The sequence below is a fragment of the Mauremys mutica genome, chromosome 4 (assembly GCF_020497125.1).
Source record: "Mauremys mutica isolate MM-2020 ecotype Southern chromosome 4, ASM2049712v1, whole genome shotgun sequence".
Classification (NCBI taxonomy): Eukaryota; Metazoa; Chordata; order Testudines; family Geoemydidae; genus Mauremys; species Mauremys mutica.
In genome coordinates, this window is record NC_059075.1 from 33,850,263 (window position 1) to 33,868,958 (window position 18,696).

The window sequence follows — 18,696 nt, forward strand, 5'->3', positions numbered from 1 at the left end:
GGCTAGTTTCTGTTACTAAAGATCCCATGTCACCTTTCTGGATAAATGAGGGTGTAAATCTTAATTTCCCAGCTAAATTCCAGTTTGAGTAATTGTGTGGTAATTGTAAATGGAATTTGCTGTTTCAAGTGGGTATGGCATTTTTCACTTTCCTAAACTGTTTTGTAGTGCTGCTGTGTATTGTTAAACTATCTCTCCATTTCATTCCAGAGGTGATTGTATTTTAGTAAAACTCAGCATTTTTACAGCCCTTTATATACTGAAAGTACCATGCTGGCACTAATTCTCACAACATCCTTGTGAGGTATAAGAGTAAGCATTATTATTCCCATTTTACAGATGGGAAACTGAGACTAAAAGGTGAAATGACTTGCCCCAAAATATAGGGAGGTTGCAGCAGAGCTGGGATTAGAATTCAAGACTTTGACTCCCCACATGTTCATGCCAACAAATCCTTGGGATGTGGGGGGAAAGTAGAGAGGGGATTAGTGACAGAAAAACTGCTTTCCTTCTGATTCCTGTGTGTAAGCTGGTTTCATGTGTTAGCTCAGTATTAAACTTACGTGTGAAGAGAACTACATTCAGTAGGTTTCTGTAGTATGTTGGTCATTCTACAGGTTGAGGATCCATCCCCAAAGTAATGCTTAAGCAAGTACCGGTTTTAGGACAATTTGATTTTTAGTAGACAGCAATTGCTGTAAATTATTCTGTACCCACAAATTGTTCTTCTGCTGGGAGAGAATTGTAACCCATTGTCTAGTTAATGGTGTAATCACGCTGGTATGTTCAAATTGTATGTAGTCAGACACTTCACAATACTGCTTCCCCCCTAGATGCTGTAAACATCTAAGTGTAGTCCTCAATTTGAAGAGGCTAAGGTACTTGGAGGGTAAAGTCAGCCTTGGTTTAGCACCAGAGGCTATATTTTTGTCATCTAGTTTCATTTCATTTGTGACTTAAACCAGTGGTTCTCAACCAGGGGTACGGGTACCCCGGGGGTACGCAGAGGTCTTCCAGGGTATACAGTACATCAGTTCATCTAGATATTTGTCTAGTTTTCCAGCAGGCTACATAAAAATCACTAGCAAAGTTACAAACTAAAATTTCATACAGACAATGACTTATTTATATTGCTCTATATACTATACACTGAAATGTAAGTACAACATTTATATTCCATTTGATTTATTTTATAATTGTATGGTAAAAATGAGAGAGTCAGCAATTTTTGAGTAGTAGTGTACTGTGACACTTTTTGTATTTTTATAAGCAAGTATTTTTTAAGTGAGGTGAAACTTGTGGTATGCAAGACAAATCAGATTCCTGAAAGGGGTACACTAGTCTGGAAAGGTTAAGAGACACTGAGGCCTGGTCTACACTAGGCGTTTAAACCGGTTTTAGGAGCGTAAAACCGATTTAACGCCACACCCGTCCACACTGAGAGGCCCTTTATATCGGTATAAAGGGCTCTTTAAACCGGTTTCTGTACTCCTCCCTAACGAGAGGAGTAGCGCTAATATCGGTATTACCATATTGGATTAGGGTTAGTGTGGCCGCAGATCGACGGTATTGGCCTCCGGGCGGTATCCCACAGTGCACCACTGACCGCTCTGGACAGCAATCTGAACTCGGATGCAGTGTCCAGGTAGACAGGAAAAGCCCCGCGAACTTTTGAATATTTCCTGTTTGCCCAGCGTGGAGCTCCGATCAGCACGGATGGTGATGCAGTTAAAAATCAAAATAAAGAAAGAGCTCCCGCATGGACCATGCGGATGTGATCGCTGTAAGGGCAGGCAAATCTGTTCTATCAGCGCTCCGTTACAGAAGACGAAATTCAAAATCATTTTTTAAAAATCTCCAGACAGACGCCATAGCAGGGGCTCAGCGCACTGCTGCGTGACAAGCGTAACGGAAAGCCAAAGAATCAAATGGACGCTCATGGACTGAGGACGCAAGGTATCCCACAGTTCCTGCAGTCTCCGAAAAGTATTTGCATTCTTGGCTGAGCTCCAAATGCTTCTAGAGTCAAACACAGTGTCCGCAGTGGGTCAGGGCATAGCTCGGCAATCTACGCACCCCCCCACCCACCCCCAGAAGTGAAAGGGAAAACAATCCTCTCTTGACTCTTTTACATGTCACCCTATCTTTACTGAATGCTGCAGATAGATGCGATGCTGCAGCACTCAACGCCAATATCCTTGCTCCCCCCCCCCGCCATGGGTGGCTGATGGTACAAAACGACTGGTACCCGTCCTCATCATCAGCCTATTGGCACATGGGGCAGTGCAAAAGGACTGGTAACCATGCCGACTAGCATCGGTAAGGTCAATCAAGGGCGCCTGGTCCTAATTTTTCCTGGTAGATGGTACAGTATGGCTGATAACCATCGTCATCATAGCAACAGGGGGCTGAGCTCCATCAGCCCCCACCCTTCATGTGTAAAGAAAAGATTCAATTGCCCCTGGACTAGCAGAGGGATGCTGGGCTCCTCTCCTCCACACTCCTTACTGTCCTGTCTGGACTATCATAGCAGCTGGAGACTGCCTTCCACTCATTTCTCACTAACAAGTCACTGTGTCTTCTTCCTGCATTCTTTATTACTTCATCACACAAGTGGGGGAACAATGCTACGGTAGCCCAGGAAAGCTGGGGGAAGAACGGAATGAACAGGTGGGGTTGTTGCAGGAGCACCCCCTGTGAATAGCATACAGCTCATAATTTCTGCTGGATCTGACACAGAGCAGCTGTGCTCTCTGGTTCTATGATACAGTGGTTCTCTAGTACACTTGCCCAAATTCTAGACAGGACTGATTCTATTTTTAGATACCAAAAAGGAGGGATTGACTCAGGGAGTCATTCCCAATTTTGGCTTTTGCGCCCCTGGCTAAGAGCAGCCAGGGGCACTTATGACAGCAACAGATGGTGCAGTGCAAAAGGACTGGTAACCATGATCATCTTTTTACCAATTTATGGATTGGTAGATGGTACAGTACGGCTGGTAACCATCTCTGCTGTCATGCAAAAGCAAAAGCATGCTGCTGTGTAGCGCTGCTGAATCGCCTCTGTCAGCGGCATCTAGTACACATACAGTGACAGTCACAAAAGGCAAAACAGGCTCCATGATTGCCATGCTATGGCATCTGCCAGGGCAATCCAGGGAAAAAAGCCATGAAATGCTTGTCTGCCGTTGCTTTCCCAGAGGAAGGAGTGACTGACGACATTTACCCAGAACCACCCGCGACAATGATTTTTGCCCCATCAGGCACTGGGATCTCAACCCGGAAATTCCAAGGGGCGGGGGAGGCTGCGGGAACTATGGGATAGCTACAGAATAGCTATCCACAGTGCAACGCTCCAGAAGTCGATGCTAGCCTCGGACCGTGGACGCACACCACCGATTTAATGTGTTTAGTGTGGCCGCGTGCACTCGATTTTATACAATCTGTTTTACAAAACCGGTTTATGCAAATTCGGAATAGTCCCGTAGTGTAGACGTACCCTAAAAAGCCAATGAGGTCTCAAAGTGATTATGGAGTAATGATAGTGGCACCACAGTTAAGGTTGCAGCAGAGGTTCTGTTTAAAATGAATCTAGCATCTAAAACCCATATGGTATCCTATATATATATAATCAGATCAGTTTGACAAGTAGCATGCCAGTTCAAAGGCCTAGGTAGCCCTATTCTGAGGGCTTAAGCAGAACTTAAGTGACACATAGGCCTTGTGCTGACTCTCTGCGTGGTGGTGAATTTCACACTTCACGAACAGTAAATGTCTGGCACAGAATATTGGATGAAGCATGTTTCCTGCTAAAATCTTTAAAACTCTCAGGATTCATGAACATTTTCACAAAAACCCGGTGCCTTTCTGAGTACTTATGAATCATATGGTCCCACAAATCATAGTAAATCAAACTCAGCCTTTTGATTTGTCAAGATGTTTGAAAATAAATGTTTTACTATTCTACCAGGTCTAGTTCTAACCACTTCGGGTCGCTAATGACTCCATAATAATAATTCATAATAATTCATAATTAATTATGTAAAAATAGGATGCTAATTCCAGTGTTCCGACAAAACTCAATTTTGTGTGATCTGCATTCTGCCGATTTAAAATCCCTGTTGGTGTTCTAATTGGATAAACTCTTCTCCACTTTTTTCCTAAATTGTTGCATCAGCTGGTGTGTCCTTAGAAGTAATGGGTGAAATGATCTCTGTGAATAATTTGTAAGAATATGTGAAATGCTGATGGATCCTTTGAGGGAAGGTGTCCCTTCAGTTTGAGATTATCATTACAATGTAACAAGGTTCTTCTGTGTATCTTGGACATAATACTTTACAAAATTATATGTGCAGATACATAAAGATCCCAGCTATGCTTTCAATTAGAGATTTAATGAGGTTTGGAAGGATTAGATTTGTATTGGTAAATGTTGATAAACATTGATTTCACCATAGATACACAATCTGATGAAAATTAGAATTTTACAGATAGGTAAAGTTTTTAAAAAATGCAGTTTGAGAACTTAACATTTGATTTAAAGATATTTACTCTGTATATTTTGACATATGATGTTGACAACTTGTGTTTTAAAGGACTTTTTGAATGTCTATGTCTATTGTCATGAAATAATTATTTCCTGTAACTGTGAAAATGTTTTTGGATGTTTTTCTACATTTTCAAATATATTGACTTCAGTTACAATGCAGAATACAAAGAGTACAGTGCTCATTTTATATTATAATTTTATTAGAAATATTTGTACTGTAAGAAAGATAAACAAAAGAAATAGTATTTTTCAATTCACCTCATATAAGTCCACTCAGTCCTACTTCTTGTTCAGCCAATCACTAAGACAAACAAGTTTGTGTACATTTACAGGAGATGAAGCTGCCCACTTCTTATTTACAATGTCACCTGAAAGTGAGAACAGGCATCCACAAGGCACAGTTGCAGGTTGGTGTTGCAAGGTATTCACGTGCCAGATAGGATAAACATTTGTATGCCTCTTCATGCTTCGACTTGTAGGCTCTAAAGTTTTACATTGCTTTGTTTTTAAGCGCAGTTATATAAAGAAATATCTACATTTGTAAATTGCATTTTCAAGGTAAAGAGATTTCACTATAGTACTTGTATGAGGTGAATTGTAAAATACTATTTCTTTTATTTATCTTTTTTACAATGCAAATATTTGTAATAAAAATATAAAGTGAGCACTGTATATTCTGTATTCTGCATTGTAATTTAAATCAATATATTTGAAAATATAGAAAAATACCCAAAATATTTATAATTAATTTAAATTGGTATTCTATTCTTCAACAGTGCGATTAAAACTGCGATTAACTGCAAGTATTTTTTAACCTTGCAATTAATTGCAATTATTTTTTAATAGTTTGATAGCCCCCCCGTGTGTGTGTGTGTGTGTGTGTATGTATGTATATGTATGTGTATATGTATATGTATGTGTATATATATAGATATATATATATATTTATTTATATATATATATCATATACACATACAAACCTATTTTTAACATCCTTTGGTTTGCATTTCAGTGGCTGTTCCCTCAGCCATGCCAGCTTGTGAGCCCAAGACTAACGGGCACCATCCAGCTCCACGACTCTCTGTTTCTTCCCGGACCACTGTGGTCGCCACCATGGAAACCACCTCCCAGGGCTCGCAGACAGTCATGAAGTGGAAAACAGTGGTGGCCATCTTCGTTGTGGTTGTAGCTTACCTGGTAACTGGAGGTCTTGTCTTCCGTGCCCTGGAGCAGCCTTTTGAAAGCAGCCAGAAAAATACAATAGCCTCAGAGAAGGCAGATTTCCTTCGGGAGCATGTTTGTGTGACCCCAATGGAGCTGGAGACTCTGATTCAGGTGAGATGTGAGGGAGACAGCAACTCATGGTGGAGGAGGAAATATATATAATTTTTTTTGAGCCTCTTCCTGGAAGTTCTGAGAAATGAGCTTAGTATTTCATTGCTAAGTCCAAACCACAGGGTGACTGGATGGCTCAGGGGGATTGGCAATGTGGTAGGGAGCCTTCCAGCTTGAAGTCTCTGGTTTGAATCTAACCCAAATGGCTAGTGACAGAAGTTATCACCTGGGAGCTGTTTGGTGGCTTGTGTGAAATGAATTGGTCTCGTTCTAGGTTCCACTCAAGAAGTGTCGGTATTGCCAACGTTCACCATCCCAACTAGCAGCCTCAACAGAGGGGTCAAAGACCAAATGGGTATATGGACTTGATAATCCTCTTTCTGTTCTTTAGGTGGTGCCTCCCAGTCAAGATATTGTGAAAAGGTCTGCAGTGCTGCTGGCTGTGTGGTACATGTTCCTGTTTGCAGTGCTTCTAATTTGGCAGCTTTCACCATTGCTGAATTCACATTAAAGCATTTAGGAGTTGGCTTCATTTATTTGTTGTTAGGCCTGTGCACACTAATGTAAGAACATTTCCTGCTGGCTTGACTGACAAAGCTGGGCTTCATTAATAAGATGGCCATTCATTTAATAAATGAATCCTACACAAAAAGTCCAGAATTCTTGTAGTGAAAATCTGTTTTGATGAGGAAGATTAGAATTTCACTTCAGAAGAGTGACAACACTTGCTCTATTCTACAGGAGTGTCAAGGGGGCTATATTCAGTGCTGGTGTGGATCATCTGAAGTCAGTGAAGATACACTAGGGTTGAATTTGGCCTGATGTGTTTAACATTTCAGTCTGAGAATGTTCTATCCCCATTTACTGGGAGCAGCTCAAATTGCAGCACTGAACCTCAATATTGAGGTACATGAGTGAGCTTTATTGATGAGGTCTGCAGTGCATAAGTATTCACACACTAAATCATAGTTCCCAACATTTCAAGTGGCTGAAGTGGGACACAGCGCCACTCATGTCTGGCCCCTCTCCCGCTCCATAGACAGAGGTGTATATGGACCAGATTTGATTGGCATTGCAATCTAGCACACTTTGTTGCGGTGCCACACAATTTGGCCCGTGGGCTCTCCATTTGCATCTATGGAGGGGCAGATGGGCCAGTCCTGAGTGTTGCTGCAATCCCATGTGCCAGGTCATAATGCCACTTGATTTGGGGGCCCTCTCAAACAGAGAGCCTGGAGATTCCAACCTCCCACCCCAGGTGACCCTGAATGCAGAAATGTTTGCTTCAACTGAGGCAGGAGGTTTTGACGGTCAAAATGGGAGAGTACTGCAAAACCTGGGACTGTTGTGAGGTCTGCTAAAGTCCTTTCCTAACATTCATTAGGCTCAGTGCAAAACCTCTGATGAATTTCATGGAGAACAGCCTCTTTTTAGTTGTTCAAAGTTCTGACCTGGAGTCTGGAGAGGATGTCCCCAAAACATTGTAGATGGAAGTCCAGATCTTTTCTCGAATGCAGTGCGAAATGTTTGCAAGCAAACTTGAAACTATTTTATACTCACCTGGACTGGAGTTTTGTGACAGGTTCAGAACTGAAGTAAGAGGCTTGCTTAGGTTCACAAAACTTTTGCATGAAGCTGGACCCAATTCCTCCTGCCTGGTCAAACTGTTGAGAATCTCACAACTCTATAGTTCACAAGAGGAAACTATACTTATTTTAATTAGGATTGCCAAGTGAATAAAAAAAATAATCAAGATTAATTGTGCTGTTAAACAACAATAGAATACCATTAAATATTTTTGGATGTTTACTACATTTTCACATATATTAATTTCAGTTACAACACAGAATACAAAGTGTACAGTGCTCACTTTATATTTTTTATTACAAATATTTGCACTGTAAAAAAATTCACCTCATACAAGTACTGTAGTGCAATCTCTTTATCTTGAAAGTTGACTTACAAATGTAGAATTAGGTAAACAAAAAAAAACTGCATTCAAAAATAAAACAGTGCAAAACTTTAGAGCCTACATGTCCACTCAGTCCTACTTCTTGTTCAGCCAGTCACTCAGAAAAATAAAGGTTTGGTTACAATTTGCAGGAGATAATGCTGTCTGCTGCTTATTTACAATGCCACCTGAAAGTGAGAACAGGCGTTCACATGGCACTGTCGTAGCTGGTGTTACAAGATATTTACATGCCAGATGCACTAAAGCAGGGGTCGGCAACCTCTGGCACGCGGCTCGCCCCGGTAAGCACCCTGGTGGGCCGGGCCAGTTTGTTTACCTGCCATGTCGGCAGGTTCGGCTGATCACGGCTCCCACTGGACGTGGTTCACCGTCCCAGGCCAACAGGGGCGGCGGGAAGCTGCGGCCAGCACATCCCTTGCTCGCACCACTTCATACCGTCCCCATTGGCCTGGGACAGTGAACCATGGCCAGTGGGAGTCATGATTGGCTGAACCTGCCAATGCAGCAGGTAAACAAAGTGGCCCGGCCCCCCAGGGTGCTTACTCTGGCAAGCCGCGTGCCAGAGGTTGCTGACCCCTGCACTAAAGATTCATACGTCCCTTCATGCTTCAGCCACCATTCCAGAGGACGTGCTTCCATGCTGCTGATGGGTTCTGTTTGATAATGATCCAAAGCAGTGCAGACTGATGCATGTTCATTTTCATCATCTGAGTCAGATGCCACCAGCAGAAGGTTGATTTTCTTTTTTGGTGGTTTGGATTTTGCAGTTTCTGCATCAGAGTGTTGCTCTTTTAAAACTTCTGAAAGCATGCTCCACACCTCGTCCCTCTCAGATTTTTGGAAGGCACTTCAGATTCTTAAACCTTGGGTCGAGTGCTGTAGCTATTTTTAGAAATCTCACATTGGTACCTTCTTTGCGTTTTGTCAAATCTGCTGTGAAAGTGTTTTTAAAACAAACATGCTGGGTCACCATCAGAGACTACTATAACATGATATATATATGCAGAATGTGGGTAAAACAGAGCAGGAGACATACAATTCTCTCCACAAGGAGTACAGTCACAAATCTAATTGACACATTGTTTTTTTAACATGCATAATCATCATGGAAGCATGTCCTCTGGAATGGTGGCCGAAGCATGGAAGGGGCATACGAATGTTTAGTGCATCTGGCATGTAAATACCTTGCAAAGCCAGATACAAAAGTGCCATGCAACGCCTGTTCTCACTTTTAGGTGACATTGTGAATAAGAAGCAGGGCAGCATTATCGCCTGCAAATTGTAACCAAACCTTTGTTTGTCTTAGTGATTGGCAGAATAAGAAGTAGGACTGAGTGGACTTGTAGGCTCTAAAGTTTTACACTGTTTTGTTTTTTGAGTGCAGTTACGTACCCCCCCAAAAAATCTGCTTTTGTAAGTTACACTTTCATGATAAAGAGACTGCATTTCAGTACCTGTAGGAGGTAAATTGAAAAATACTATTTCTTTTGTTTGTCATTTTTACAGTGCATATATTTGTAATAAAAATAATAATATAAAATGAGCACTGTGAACTTTGTATTCTGTGTTGTAATTTAAATCAATATTGAAAATGTAGAAAAACATCCAAAAATATTTAATTTTAATTGGTATTCTATTGTTATAAGTGTAAATAATTTTTTTAATCACGATTAATTTTTTTGAATTAATTGTAAGAGTTAACTGTGATTAATTGACAGCCCTAATTTTAAGCATATAAATTTTGGCATCTGGCAGTTGCTCATCTTATATATCGCTCTAGAAGAATTATGTTATACCCAACTGAGAAAAATGTTGAAATGTATGTATTTTATACCATGAGAGTATTTAAGGCCTATATACATATTACTGATGGGCCTGAACATCAAATTGCAGATCTGAGTTTGCATCTGGATCTCCCCAAAACTCAGTTCTGGTGTTTTTCTTCATCCCACTGTATGGGAAGGGATTCAGCTATGAAGGTGGAATCTGGACTTGAATCTGAACTTTTCCAAGTTGAAAGCTTCTGGTCTGGGATTTTTGCTCTGATCTATTTCTAATACACATCATGAGAGGGCTGCTGAGGTTAACATTTCCTGCTATTCTTGAGGTGCAATACATAATGGAGCAGTTCTAGGTATGAATATTAAAGCAAGGAATGTGTGTGCCAGAGGTGTGAAAGTCATTCATGAAAGATATGCGAAGTTCTTGTTTTTCTAACAAAGACTTTTTGCTGCCTATTAGGAATTCTCTCTCAACAGGATGCTAAAGAGTGCAACACCAGGATATTTCTTAATATCACGTAGTCTGAACCAGGTTGCAGTTTTGAAGTGTACACAACATTTTGTCCTTTCTTTTACCTCAAAGGTGGTGGCCTTTAATCTCATATCCAGGCAGGTTGTGTCACTGGAAGTCAGATATTCTGAACAAACCTTATCTCTCATGAATTCAGTTTGTCCTCAGGCATTTCACTGGCTAACTGGGAATCATTTTTAAATAGTAAAGTAAACAGGTTTAGCAGCTTGACATGCGGAATAGCTTAAGGCCAGCTAGTGTAAAATATTAAAATGTATTTTGTCAATAAAGAATAATTTCTATTTGATTCCTATGAGTGACTAGGAATAGGTAAGCATGGCTCACAGCTGTGGTGAAATACAATGATACATCATAAAGCTGCACTTGTAACTGAGCTCAGTGCAAGAACACAACACAGTGTTTCAGATTATTGTCAAGGGTTTAACATTTTTGCTTTCTACCTTTTATGTTGATTTAAAAAAGTGACATCTCCCCTAGCTGGCACAATGGATTACTGCATTGCACCAAGTGCTGGCCTATCTGAAAGACCATGAGATTAGAATAATGGCACTGATGGGGTAACCTCCTTGGGTCTTGGCGGTGTTACATGTTTTCATCGCAAAGCTACACCTAGCGGCGATATTTATTATTAATTCAATGAGACTAACTTACATTGTGTAGATGAATGCATAGATCATACTCCCCAGAGTTACAATGAGGACTCAGCTCTGAGCTACTGGAGTACATTCTCATGGAACAGATCCAATAGGGGAATGAAAGGGAGACTTTAACCATAGGCCAGGGTCTATGCTCTTTCAAGCTGGAGTAGCCTTCGTTAGTAAGGAGAGACTGTAAAGAGGAGATGAAGCCTGTGATGAGTTTGCGAACTTCTGACCTGAGCCCTAGGTCCTATGTCTACTGGAAGGGTCTTGCCTTGAGGAGGCAAAGCATAGAAGGAAGACACATGGTAGCTGTGTGAGTCTAGGAGAACCTCGGTGTGCTGAAAGGTGCTTTCCATACTGATCCCCTCTTCTGCCTTCCAAAAACATCTGTATGATTGGCACAAATACTACTGGTTTTATTGCGAGTGACCAGAGATGATCCCAGGCTGTGAAGTTTAGATGTGCAGATGCTCAGAAATGACTGATAAGTGCAGTATAAATGTCTAGATGGAAGGGAATCCAGATCCAAATAGCCTCAAAGTTTATGCCTGGCTTCACCTGTTGTAGAGACAGGGCCTGTCCATGAAATTCAGGGAAAGATGTGAACTTCTCAAAGTTTGTGTTTTCCAGTGGAGTTCAGTTCAGGCCCATCTCAACTACTGATGCCTGCTGCGGTACAGGGTACAGAACAGTTTCTCCTAGCAATAACTACATTGTCTCACAGCGCATCTGGTGTTATCCCAGTTTGCCTGAAGTGAAAGTCTGTAGTTTTGTCAGCACACATCTGCTTCTTAAGATTAATATACTGCAGTGAAAATAGCTCATTAATTAGTGCTTCATGCAATCTATGACCTGGCTTCAATGATATTATCTATTGTAAATATAGAGGAGTGAGGGACTGACAAAACCAGCTATGCTCTACTTTTTAATTGCAGCCCTTTCGGATGAGGGGACTTTCATCAGATTGATCTGAAATTGAATTTTGAGAGGAAAAAAAGAAAGAAAAAGGTTTAATGTAATAAAAAGAAAACAGACCTGACTGCCTCCGCTGTGTTTAGCTCTCTGATTCCCATTTGGCCAAAGTGTTGTAAGATTCAACAAAGGATTAGACAATTATTTTAATAAAAATAAGGTCTGCAGTTACACTTGCTAAGGTAAAATTACCAGGATTACTCATCCTCATGGTTCAGGGCATAAGACGATCAGTACTCTCTCTTTATAGTGTTATAGCTGACTACAGCAGCTCTACCCAGGACAGTAACAGGAAATAGTATGAGAACAGAGAGTTGGTAAGGAGGGAGGCTAGTCAGTAGTTACTGTCTTGGGCTTAACTATTTGCACTGCTAATGCTGTCAACCCCTGAGTTGTGCTTTGAATTTTTTTCCCTAAAGAGCAGAATTAGTAAAGAAACTTTAGCTGCTGTGGCCCAGATCCATAAAAGTCCTTAGGTGTTGCAAGGCTGAGTGTTGCAATGCCTACATTTTAGGCACTTAGAAAATCACAGGAACAAAACTATGATCCAGAAAACCTGGCTAGGCTCCCTATATAATGAATGGGGAGAGAGAGGCACCATAGAATGCGATCCACCAAAGCCAGCATGGTAGGCAGGAAGACACCTAAGATAGTCCAGGGGAGATGCTTACAACAACAGGGGTGTTATGCCCCACTCCTCGCAGAGAGAGAGGCACCTATCTCTGCTTGGCATTCCATGAATGGGAACCCATCTCCTGGAGTCAGGTGGCTTAGGTGCCTAACCAATTTCTTGCAGGAATGCATTAGACACCCACCTCACTCAACGCAAAACAGACAGTAAAGGAGGATGTGGTGGTGACTGGAGCAGGGGACTGGGCCCTGGGTCACCCACTTCTCTGGTGGATGCCCAACTGAACACTGAACTATAGACTCATTTTCTCTCTTTCATTATTTAGCCACAGTGAAATAGCTTCAACGGGAGAGATTAGAGGAGTCTTGTGTCAGAATATCCCATAGCTCAGTGGTTTGTACATGTGCCTCAGAGGAGAGAGAGCCCAGTTCAAAATCCTTTCTACTCTGCTAACAGAGAGGCAGAAATTGTATCTGGATCTTCCCCATTGCAGGTGTAGTTCCTAACCCCTGGGTTATAAGTGCAACTGTTTCTATATTTTGAATGGTCCCTGATTCAGTAGACAGCCTTTGAACCCACCTAGTGGATCAGGCCCCACACGCAGGTTAGATGGCTGAATGCTGATCTTCCCTGTTTTGTGAATTGCTCTGGGGCTTAGGCAGGAGATAGGCACCAAGACACCTAGAGGGATGCAGCGATGGGCATTCCTGGACACTGAAACCAAGGCACCAAGGGCACTTTTACTCTGAAAATGTAGGCACCGACAGGGTTCGGCAGGAGTTTTGTGGATTGCAGCAGAGTCAAAACTGGGACTTAGGTGCCTAAACCCTGGACTAAGTCTGGGATGTAGGCCCTGAAATACCTTTATAGATCTGAGCCTACCTGCCTGACCGGAGCATTGTTATAAGCCAACCTGCCTGTGCTGGCCCTTTGACAATAGACCAAAGATAAATTGGATGACTTGAATCAGATGGAAGAAAAAAGCCCTAAACAGAGCAGAAAGAGGGACTTTTGAACAAAATACTGAAGGAGGTGTGGAAAGACTGACTGTACAGTATAGAAGAGCAATTGTAAACTTCTGAGAGTTAACTCTCTTGTGTATCCTGTTTATGGAAGCTATTTTCTCTACATGTCCTCATCTCCTCTCTGTTCCTATTCTTCACTTTTTAAATGATAAACTTTAGGAGAGACAAAAAGAAAACTATTAGATTTATCCAAATGACATGTGATCCATTTCCTATAAGAGTAAGGGGACAACATTCAGATAGATTTATAATATTAGATTCTAAGGGCTAGTCTACACTTACGAGCCGGGTCGACGCGGTGAGTTCGACTTCTCGGAGTTCGAACTATCGCGTCTAATCTGGACGCGATAGTTCGAACTCCGGAAGCGCCGCAGTTGACTCCAGTACTCCACCACTGCAAAAGGCGGTGGCGGAGTTGACCTTGGAGCCGCGGACTTCGATTCCGCGGCGTCTGGACGGGTGAGTAGTTCGAACTAGGGTACTTCGAATTCAGCTACGCTATTCACGTAGCTGAATTTGCGTACCCTAGTTCGACCCCGCTTCTTAGTGTGGACCAGACCTAAGTAGTGCTTGGGTTGTGAATTCTTGCAGGGAACATGAGGTCTGGTGGCTAGAACACAGGATCAGAAAGCAGGAGTTTTAAATTTAAGTCCTGTTTCTATCACTGATGTTCTCCATTTCCTTGGGAAAAGTCAAATATTTTGTCCTGCAGTCTCCCCATCTGTAAAATGTATATAACAACACAGGGGGCTGTGAAGTTCAGTTCATAAAAAATTGTCAAAAAAAGCACTTTGAAATTCTCAAATAGAAGATGCTGTAGAAGTGCAGTGTACTAGCAGCCAGAGTCAGCCTCTGGTTGGAGGGCTCAGAAAAGTAACCAGGAATGTCAGCTTCCATTCTAAAAGAAAGTAACTTTCTAAAACGTTTTTTCCTTGTAAGGAGTCTTGAAAATGTAGCCAGTGAAAACTGGTGATTGAGACAGAAAATTTGGAACTGATTGTTCCTGAAGATCAGACTCCTCATGCTTGAAGTTTGGGCTGGCCTTTAAGTGCTCTGCACTTCTGATAATCAAGCCACTTACAGTATCTGGGTGTCTAAAATATGGCCTTGATACATTTTTGAATATCTTAGCATTTGGCTCTAACTTCTCTATGGCTCAGTTTCCACATATCCAAAATGGGGATAATAATTGTCTATTTCCTGGGGGGATTATAGTAATTTATTAGTTAATGTTGTAAAAGACTATATAAATCCGAAACTCACCCAGCTGTCCACAAAATGTTTCAATGGTTGGTGACCTTACAGGTTCCAGAACCGCAGTTTATTTGGGCAATTGTCCTTTGCAAAGCTTTTCTAAATGTTGGCAACACCTGGGTGCCATTCCTGCAGCAGCAGCGCTATAACATTTATATCTATTTTAAGAATTCTTAATTAGTTTTTAAATAATGTCATTTATCATTTTCATAGAGTGAATACTTTAACAGTGATACCCCAACATGAGATGTGGCAGGGTTATAACTTTTCCATTGTATTGTATTTCAGTCCAGACAAAGCACCGATAGAAAGAATGTATTATGTGAGAAACAATCATTAGGATCAGGAGAATGAGATTTCCAGGAACTGATTTTATTTTACATTTTGAATGACCATATCTCAAAGAGGGGCAGCTACTTGGTCGTCAGTATCAGGAAAGACTGATATCTTCTAAAAAAAAAATCTGTTAGATCTCATTTTCCTTGAGATGCTCATGGAATGGCAGCCATAAAACATTGATATCACCTTGTGTCATTAGTTCTTGTATCCTGTTAAACTTTTCCATTAGTAGCTCTGCCTAAATCCTCTCAAAGCTTTTTTTTTAGTCTAAGAACATCTTTGTTTCCATGCGGCTGTAATTTCACATAGCTGAAACCCTAACAGATTAGAGATCATCTGACATTCTGTTAATTATACTTCCCAGTAGCTGAAAGGTCCAGCAAATTAAACTATGAATCACACAGAAGTTTATTCCGTTACATCCTCTGTTAGTTTAAGGATGTCTTCCTGAAATAAGTTGATCGATGGGGGACTCCAGAAGATGTGTGGGAGACTGCAGGTGATACCACATAGGGCCTGAGTGTCCTTTCACTTATCCTGGAGTAAGACCGGAAGAACTCCAATGGCCTATGGAGTTACACCTGTATAAAACCAAGATGAGAGGAGAACCAGGCCCATAGTCTCCACCAACTATCCCAGGTGTTCTAGTGCAGCTACTGGAGAAATGCATGCTGAGACAATGTCCTCTTGTCCTTAATTGTAGACAGATCATGTCCACATTGGGGACACAATCATCGACAGGGTGAGCAATGCATCATGGGAAGAGCTGATCGCTGCATATTTTGGGATTCTCTCACAGCCCCCCTCAGCTGCCAAGAGCAGCATCATGAGTAGCTCTGTGAGCTCTCTGTGTTGAGGGATGGCAAAGCAGCACAGCAATCTGTCCCCCTCCCCCTGGAGCAGTCTGTCCCCCTGCTGCTGTGTTCCTAGTGCAGGGCAGAACAGGCGCATTCCAATGATTTGCTCTTTGTTTGTTCCCCAAAGGGAGCAGCACACAGATACTTCCCGTAGCTTTGAAAGAGGAGGGGCGCATGCCCGCAGAACAGGGCCGGCTCCAGACCCCAGCGCGCCAAGCGCGCGCTTGGGGTGGCGTCCCAGCGGGAGGGCGGCAGGCGGCTCCGGTGGACCTCCCGCAGGCATGCCTGCGGAAGGTCTGCTGGGACGGCGGCTTCGGTAGACCTCCCGCAGACATGCCTGCGGAGGGGCCGCTGGTCCCGCGGCTCCGGTGGAGCATCCACAGGCACGTCTGCGGGAGGTCCACCGGAGCCGCGGGGCCAGCGGACCCTCCACAGGCGCGTCTGCGGGAGGTCCACCGGAGCCACGGGACCGGTGACCGCTAGAGCGCCCCCCGCAGCGTGCCGCCCTGCTTGGGGTGGCGGAAATCCTAGAGCAGCCCCTGCTGCAGAGCAGAAAAGATCAAAACACTGAGCACAGCAATCAGGACAGGCATTGTGGGATACTGGCGGAAGCCAGTTCTGTTGACAAAACAATCAGCAGTGTCTACACTGGCTCTTTGTCAACAATAAAGGGAGGGGAAAAGACAAAAGTCTCTTGTAGGGATGGAAGTTTTTTGTCACCAAAACTGGATGTTTTTCGCGACAAAAGTTCCATTGCAGTATGTATGCTCTTGCTGTTTGGTCACCAAAAGGCAGTTTTGGTGACAAAACTTGCCAGTGTAGACAAGCCCTTGGGTTGAAGATAAAAGTGAAAGCTCATAAAATGCACTTATTGCCACAATGCTCGTGCTCATTCCATGTTGTTTTAAAATAAATTCATATAGTGAAATTGTAGCTGGAATGAAAGTCAAGTTTTGGAGGTCAGCAAAGGAGGGTCCTCATACTTGCCCTACGGTACTTGGGTGAAAACCTGATCAATAACCAACTTTAATTGATGTCCATGTAGCCAGGATGTCACCCCTGGGCTTTTCCTCTGCCTAAGCATTGCAGTTTCTTGGTTGGGCATGATATCCATAGAATGCCATGCAACATGCCATCTCAGTAAACTTCAAGGAAAAGTCTGATTATGAATGGGGCCTTAGCTTGTCATTCTGTTTCAGTTTCATTTGGCTGCTCCCCTGGGGCTGCATGCTAGGAATTCATGAGACAGATTTATGAATCTTGAAATACGCAGTAGAGATGATGGAGAAGCTGATTGAGGCAAAAATACAGAATTTATATGGAAAAACTTGGGCTAGTTAATTCCCACTCGTATAAGACCATCAGGAAACGACAATATTAATATTTTCACTTATGGCACCTTTCAACTAAGAATCACAAAGCACTTTACATGCACTGGGCAAAATTACTGAGCTCTCTGGCTGTTCTGCCTGAGTGAAGACCCATTGATTTGGCCCATTGATTACTATTTTTAGTACAATGGGCCTGATTCTTACATACACTGTGCTCCCTTATACTCTGTCAGTATAAAGGGCACTTAAAGTGCATGTACGTTTCATTTATGTTCACTTTAAGTTCCCTTTACATGGCTAGAGCAGTATAAAAGCCCCTTAGTGTAAATGAGAATCAGGCCTAATGCATGACAGGTTTGTTTTTTTAACTTTTTGTCCTAAATTGCTGTTTTGTACATTGTTAAACAGCTGCCACTTGCAACAAGGGTGGCAGAACTTCTCTGATGGGTCACATCATTCATAGCAGGATGACTCGGGCATCATCTTCATCTCCAGCACTGCTCCATTTCTCTTGACCTCCCTCATTGCTATGATGCAAGGTTATGCTCCTAACTTATAAAAATGACACTACTTAGCTCTTGTATTGCACTTTTCAAGAGGAAAATGACTTGCCTAAGGTCACTGGCAGAGCCAGGTATAGAAGCCAGCTCTCTTGAGACTTAGTCCAGTGCTCTAGTCACTAGGTCACCGTACCTAGGATAGTGGCTAGTAGTCTTGGATTAAAGGGATTATTTTTCTTATTTGGTTAGAAAAAACCCAAGCAACCACAAATAGAGTAAATTTAAAATGTGTTTTTGTATTTCATAGAGAGAATTATAAGTATGATTGCAAGTAAGGCAGATAGATTTTTTCCCTAATAGATCTGCTCTTGTATAGAGGCATTTTAAAGAAGTAGCTACTGTAATTAGTATAAATCTAATACTTCGTTCATTTTAAAGTGTCAATCAACAAGTTTAGACTCAAAACTAGATGAAGGTTTGTAACTATCAGAGGAGTGAAGTTCTGGAACAGCCTTCCCAGGGGAGTAGGGGAGGGCAAACCCCCTAGCTGGCTTCAAGACTGAGCTTGATAAGTTTATGGAGAGGATGGTGTGAGGGGACTGCCAGTAGCAAAAATCCCCAATGGAGACAGGACACTAGATGGGGAGGGCTCTGTGTTACTACAGAGAATTCTTTCCTGGGTATTTGCCTGGTGGGTCTTGCCAACATGCTCAGGGTCTAACTGATCACCATATTTGGGGTCAAGAAGGAATTTTCTCCAGGGTCAGATTGGCAGACTCCCTGGGGTTTTTCGCCTTCCTTTGCAGCTTGGGGCCTGGGTCACTTGCAGCTATAAACTAGTGTAAATGGTGAATTCTCTGTAACTTGAAGTCTTTAAACTGTGATTTGAGGACTTCAGTAACTCAGCCACAGGTTAAGGGTCTATTTCAGGAATGGGTGGGTGAGGTTCTGTGGCCTGCATTGTGCAGGAGGTCAGAC

At 42.4% G+C, this 18,696-nt stretch overlaps 1 protein-coding gene across 1 annotated transcript in view; it reads left to right on the top strand.

Moving 5' to 3' along the window:
* The window catches only part of KCNK10 (potassium two pore domain channel subfamily K member 10), a 101,859-nt gene that overhangs the window by 34,898 nt on the left and 48,265 nt on the right, over positions 1-18,696 (top strand). The window contains exon 2 of the mRNA XM_045017109.1: positions 5,561-5,883. Within this exon, the coding sequence (XP_044873044.1) occupies positions 5,561-5,883 (323 nt within the window). The remainder of the gene's footprint in view (positions 1-5,560; positions 5,884-18,696) is intronic.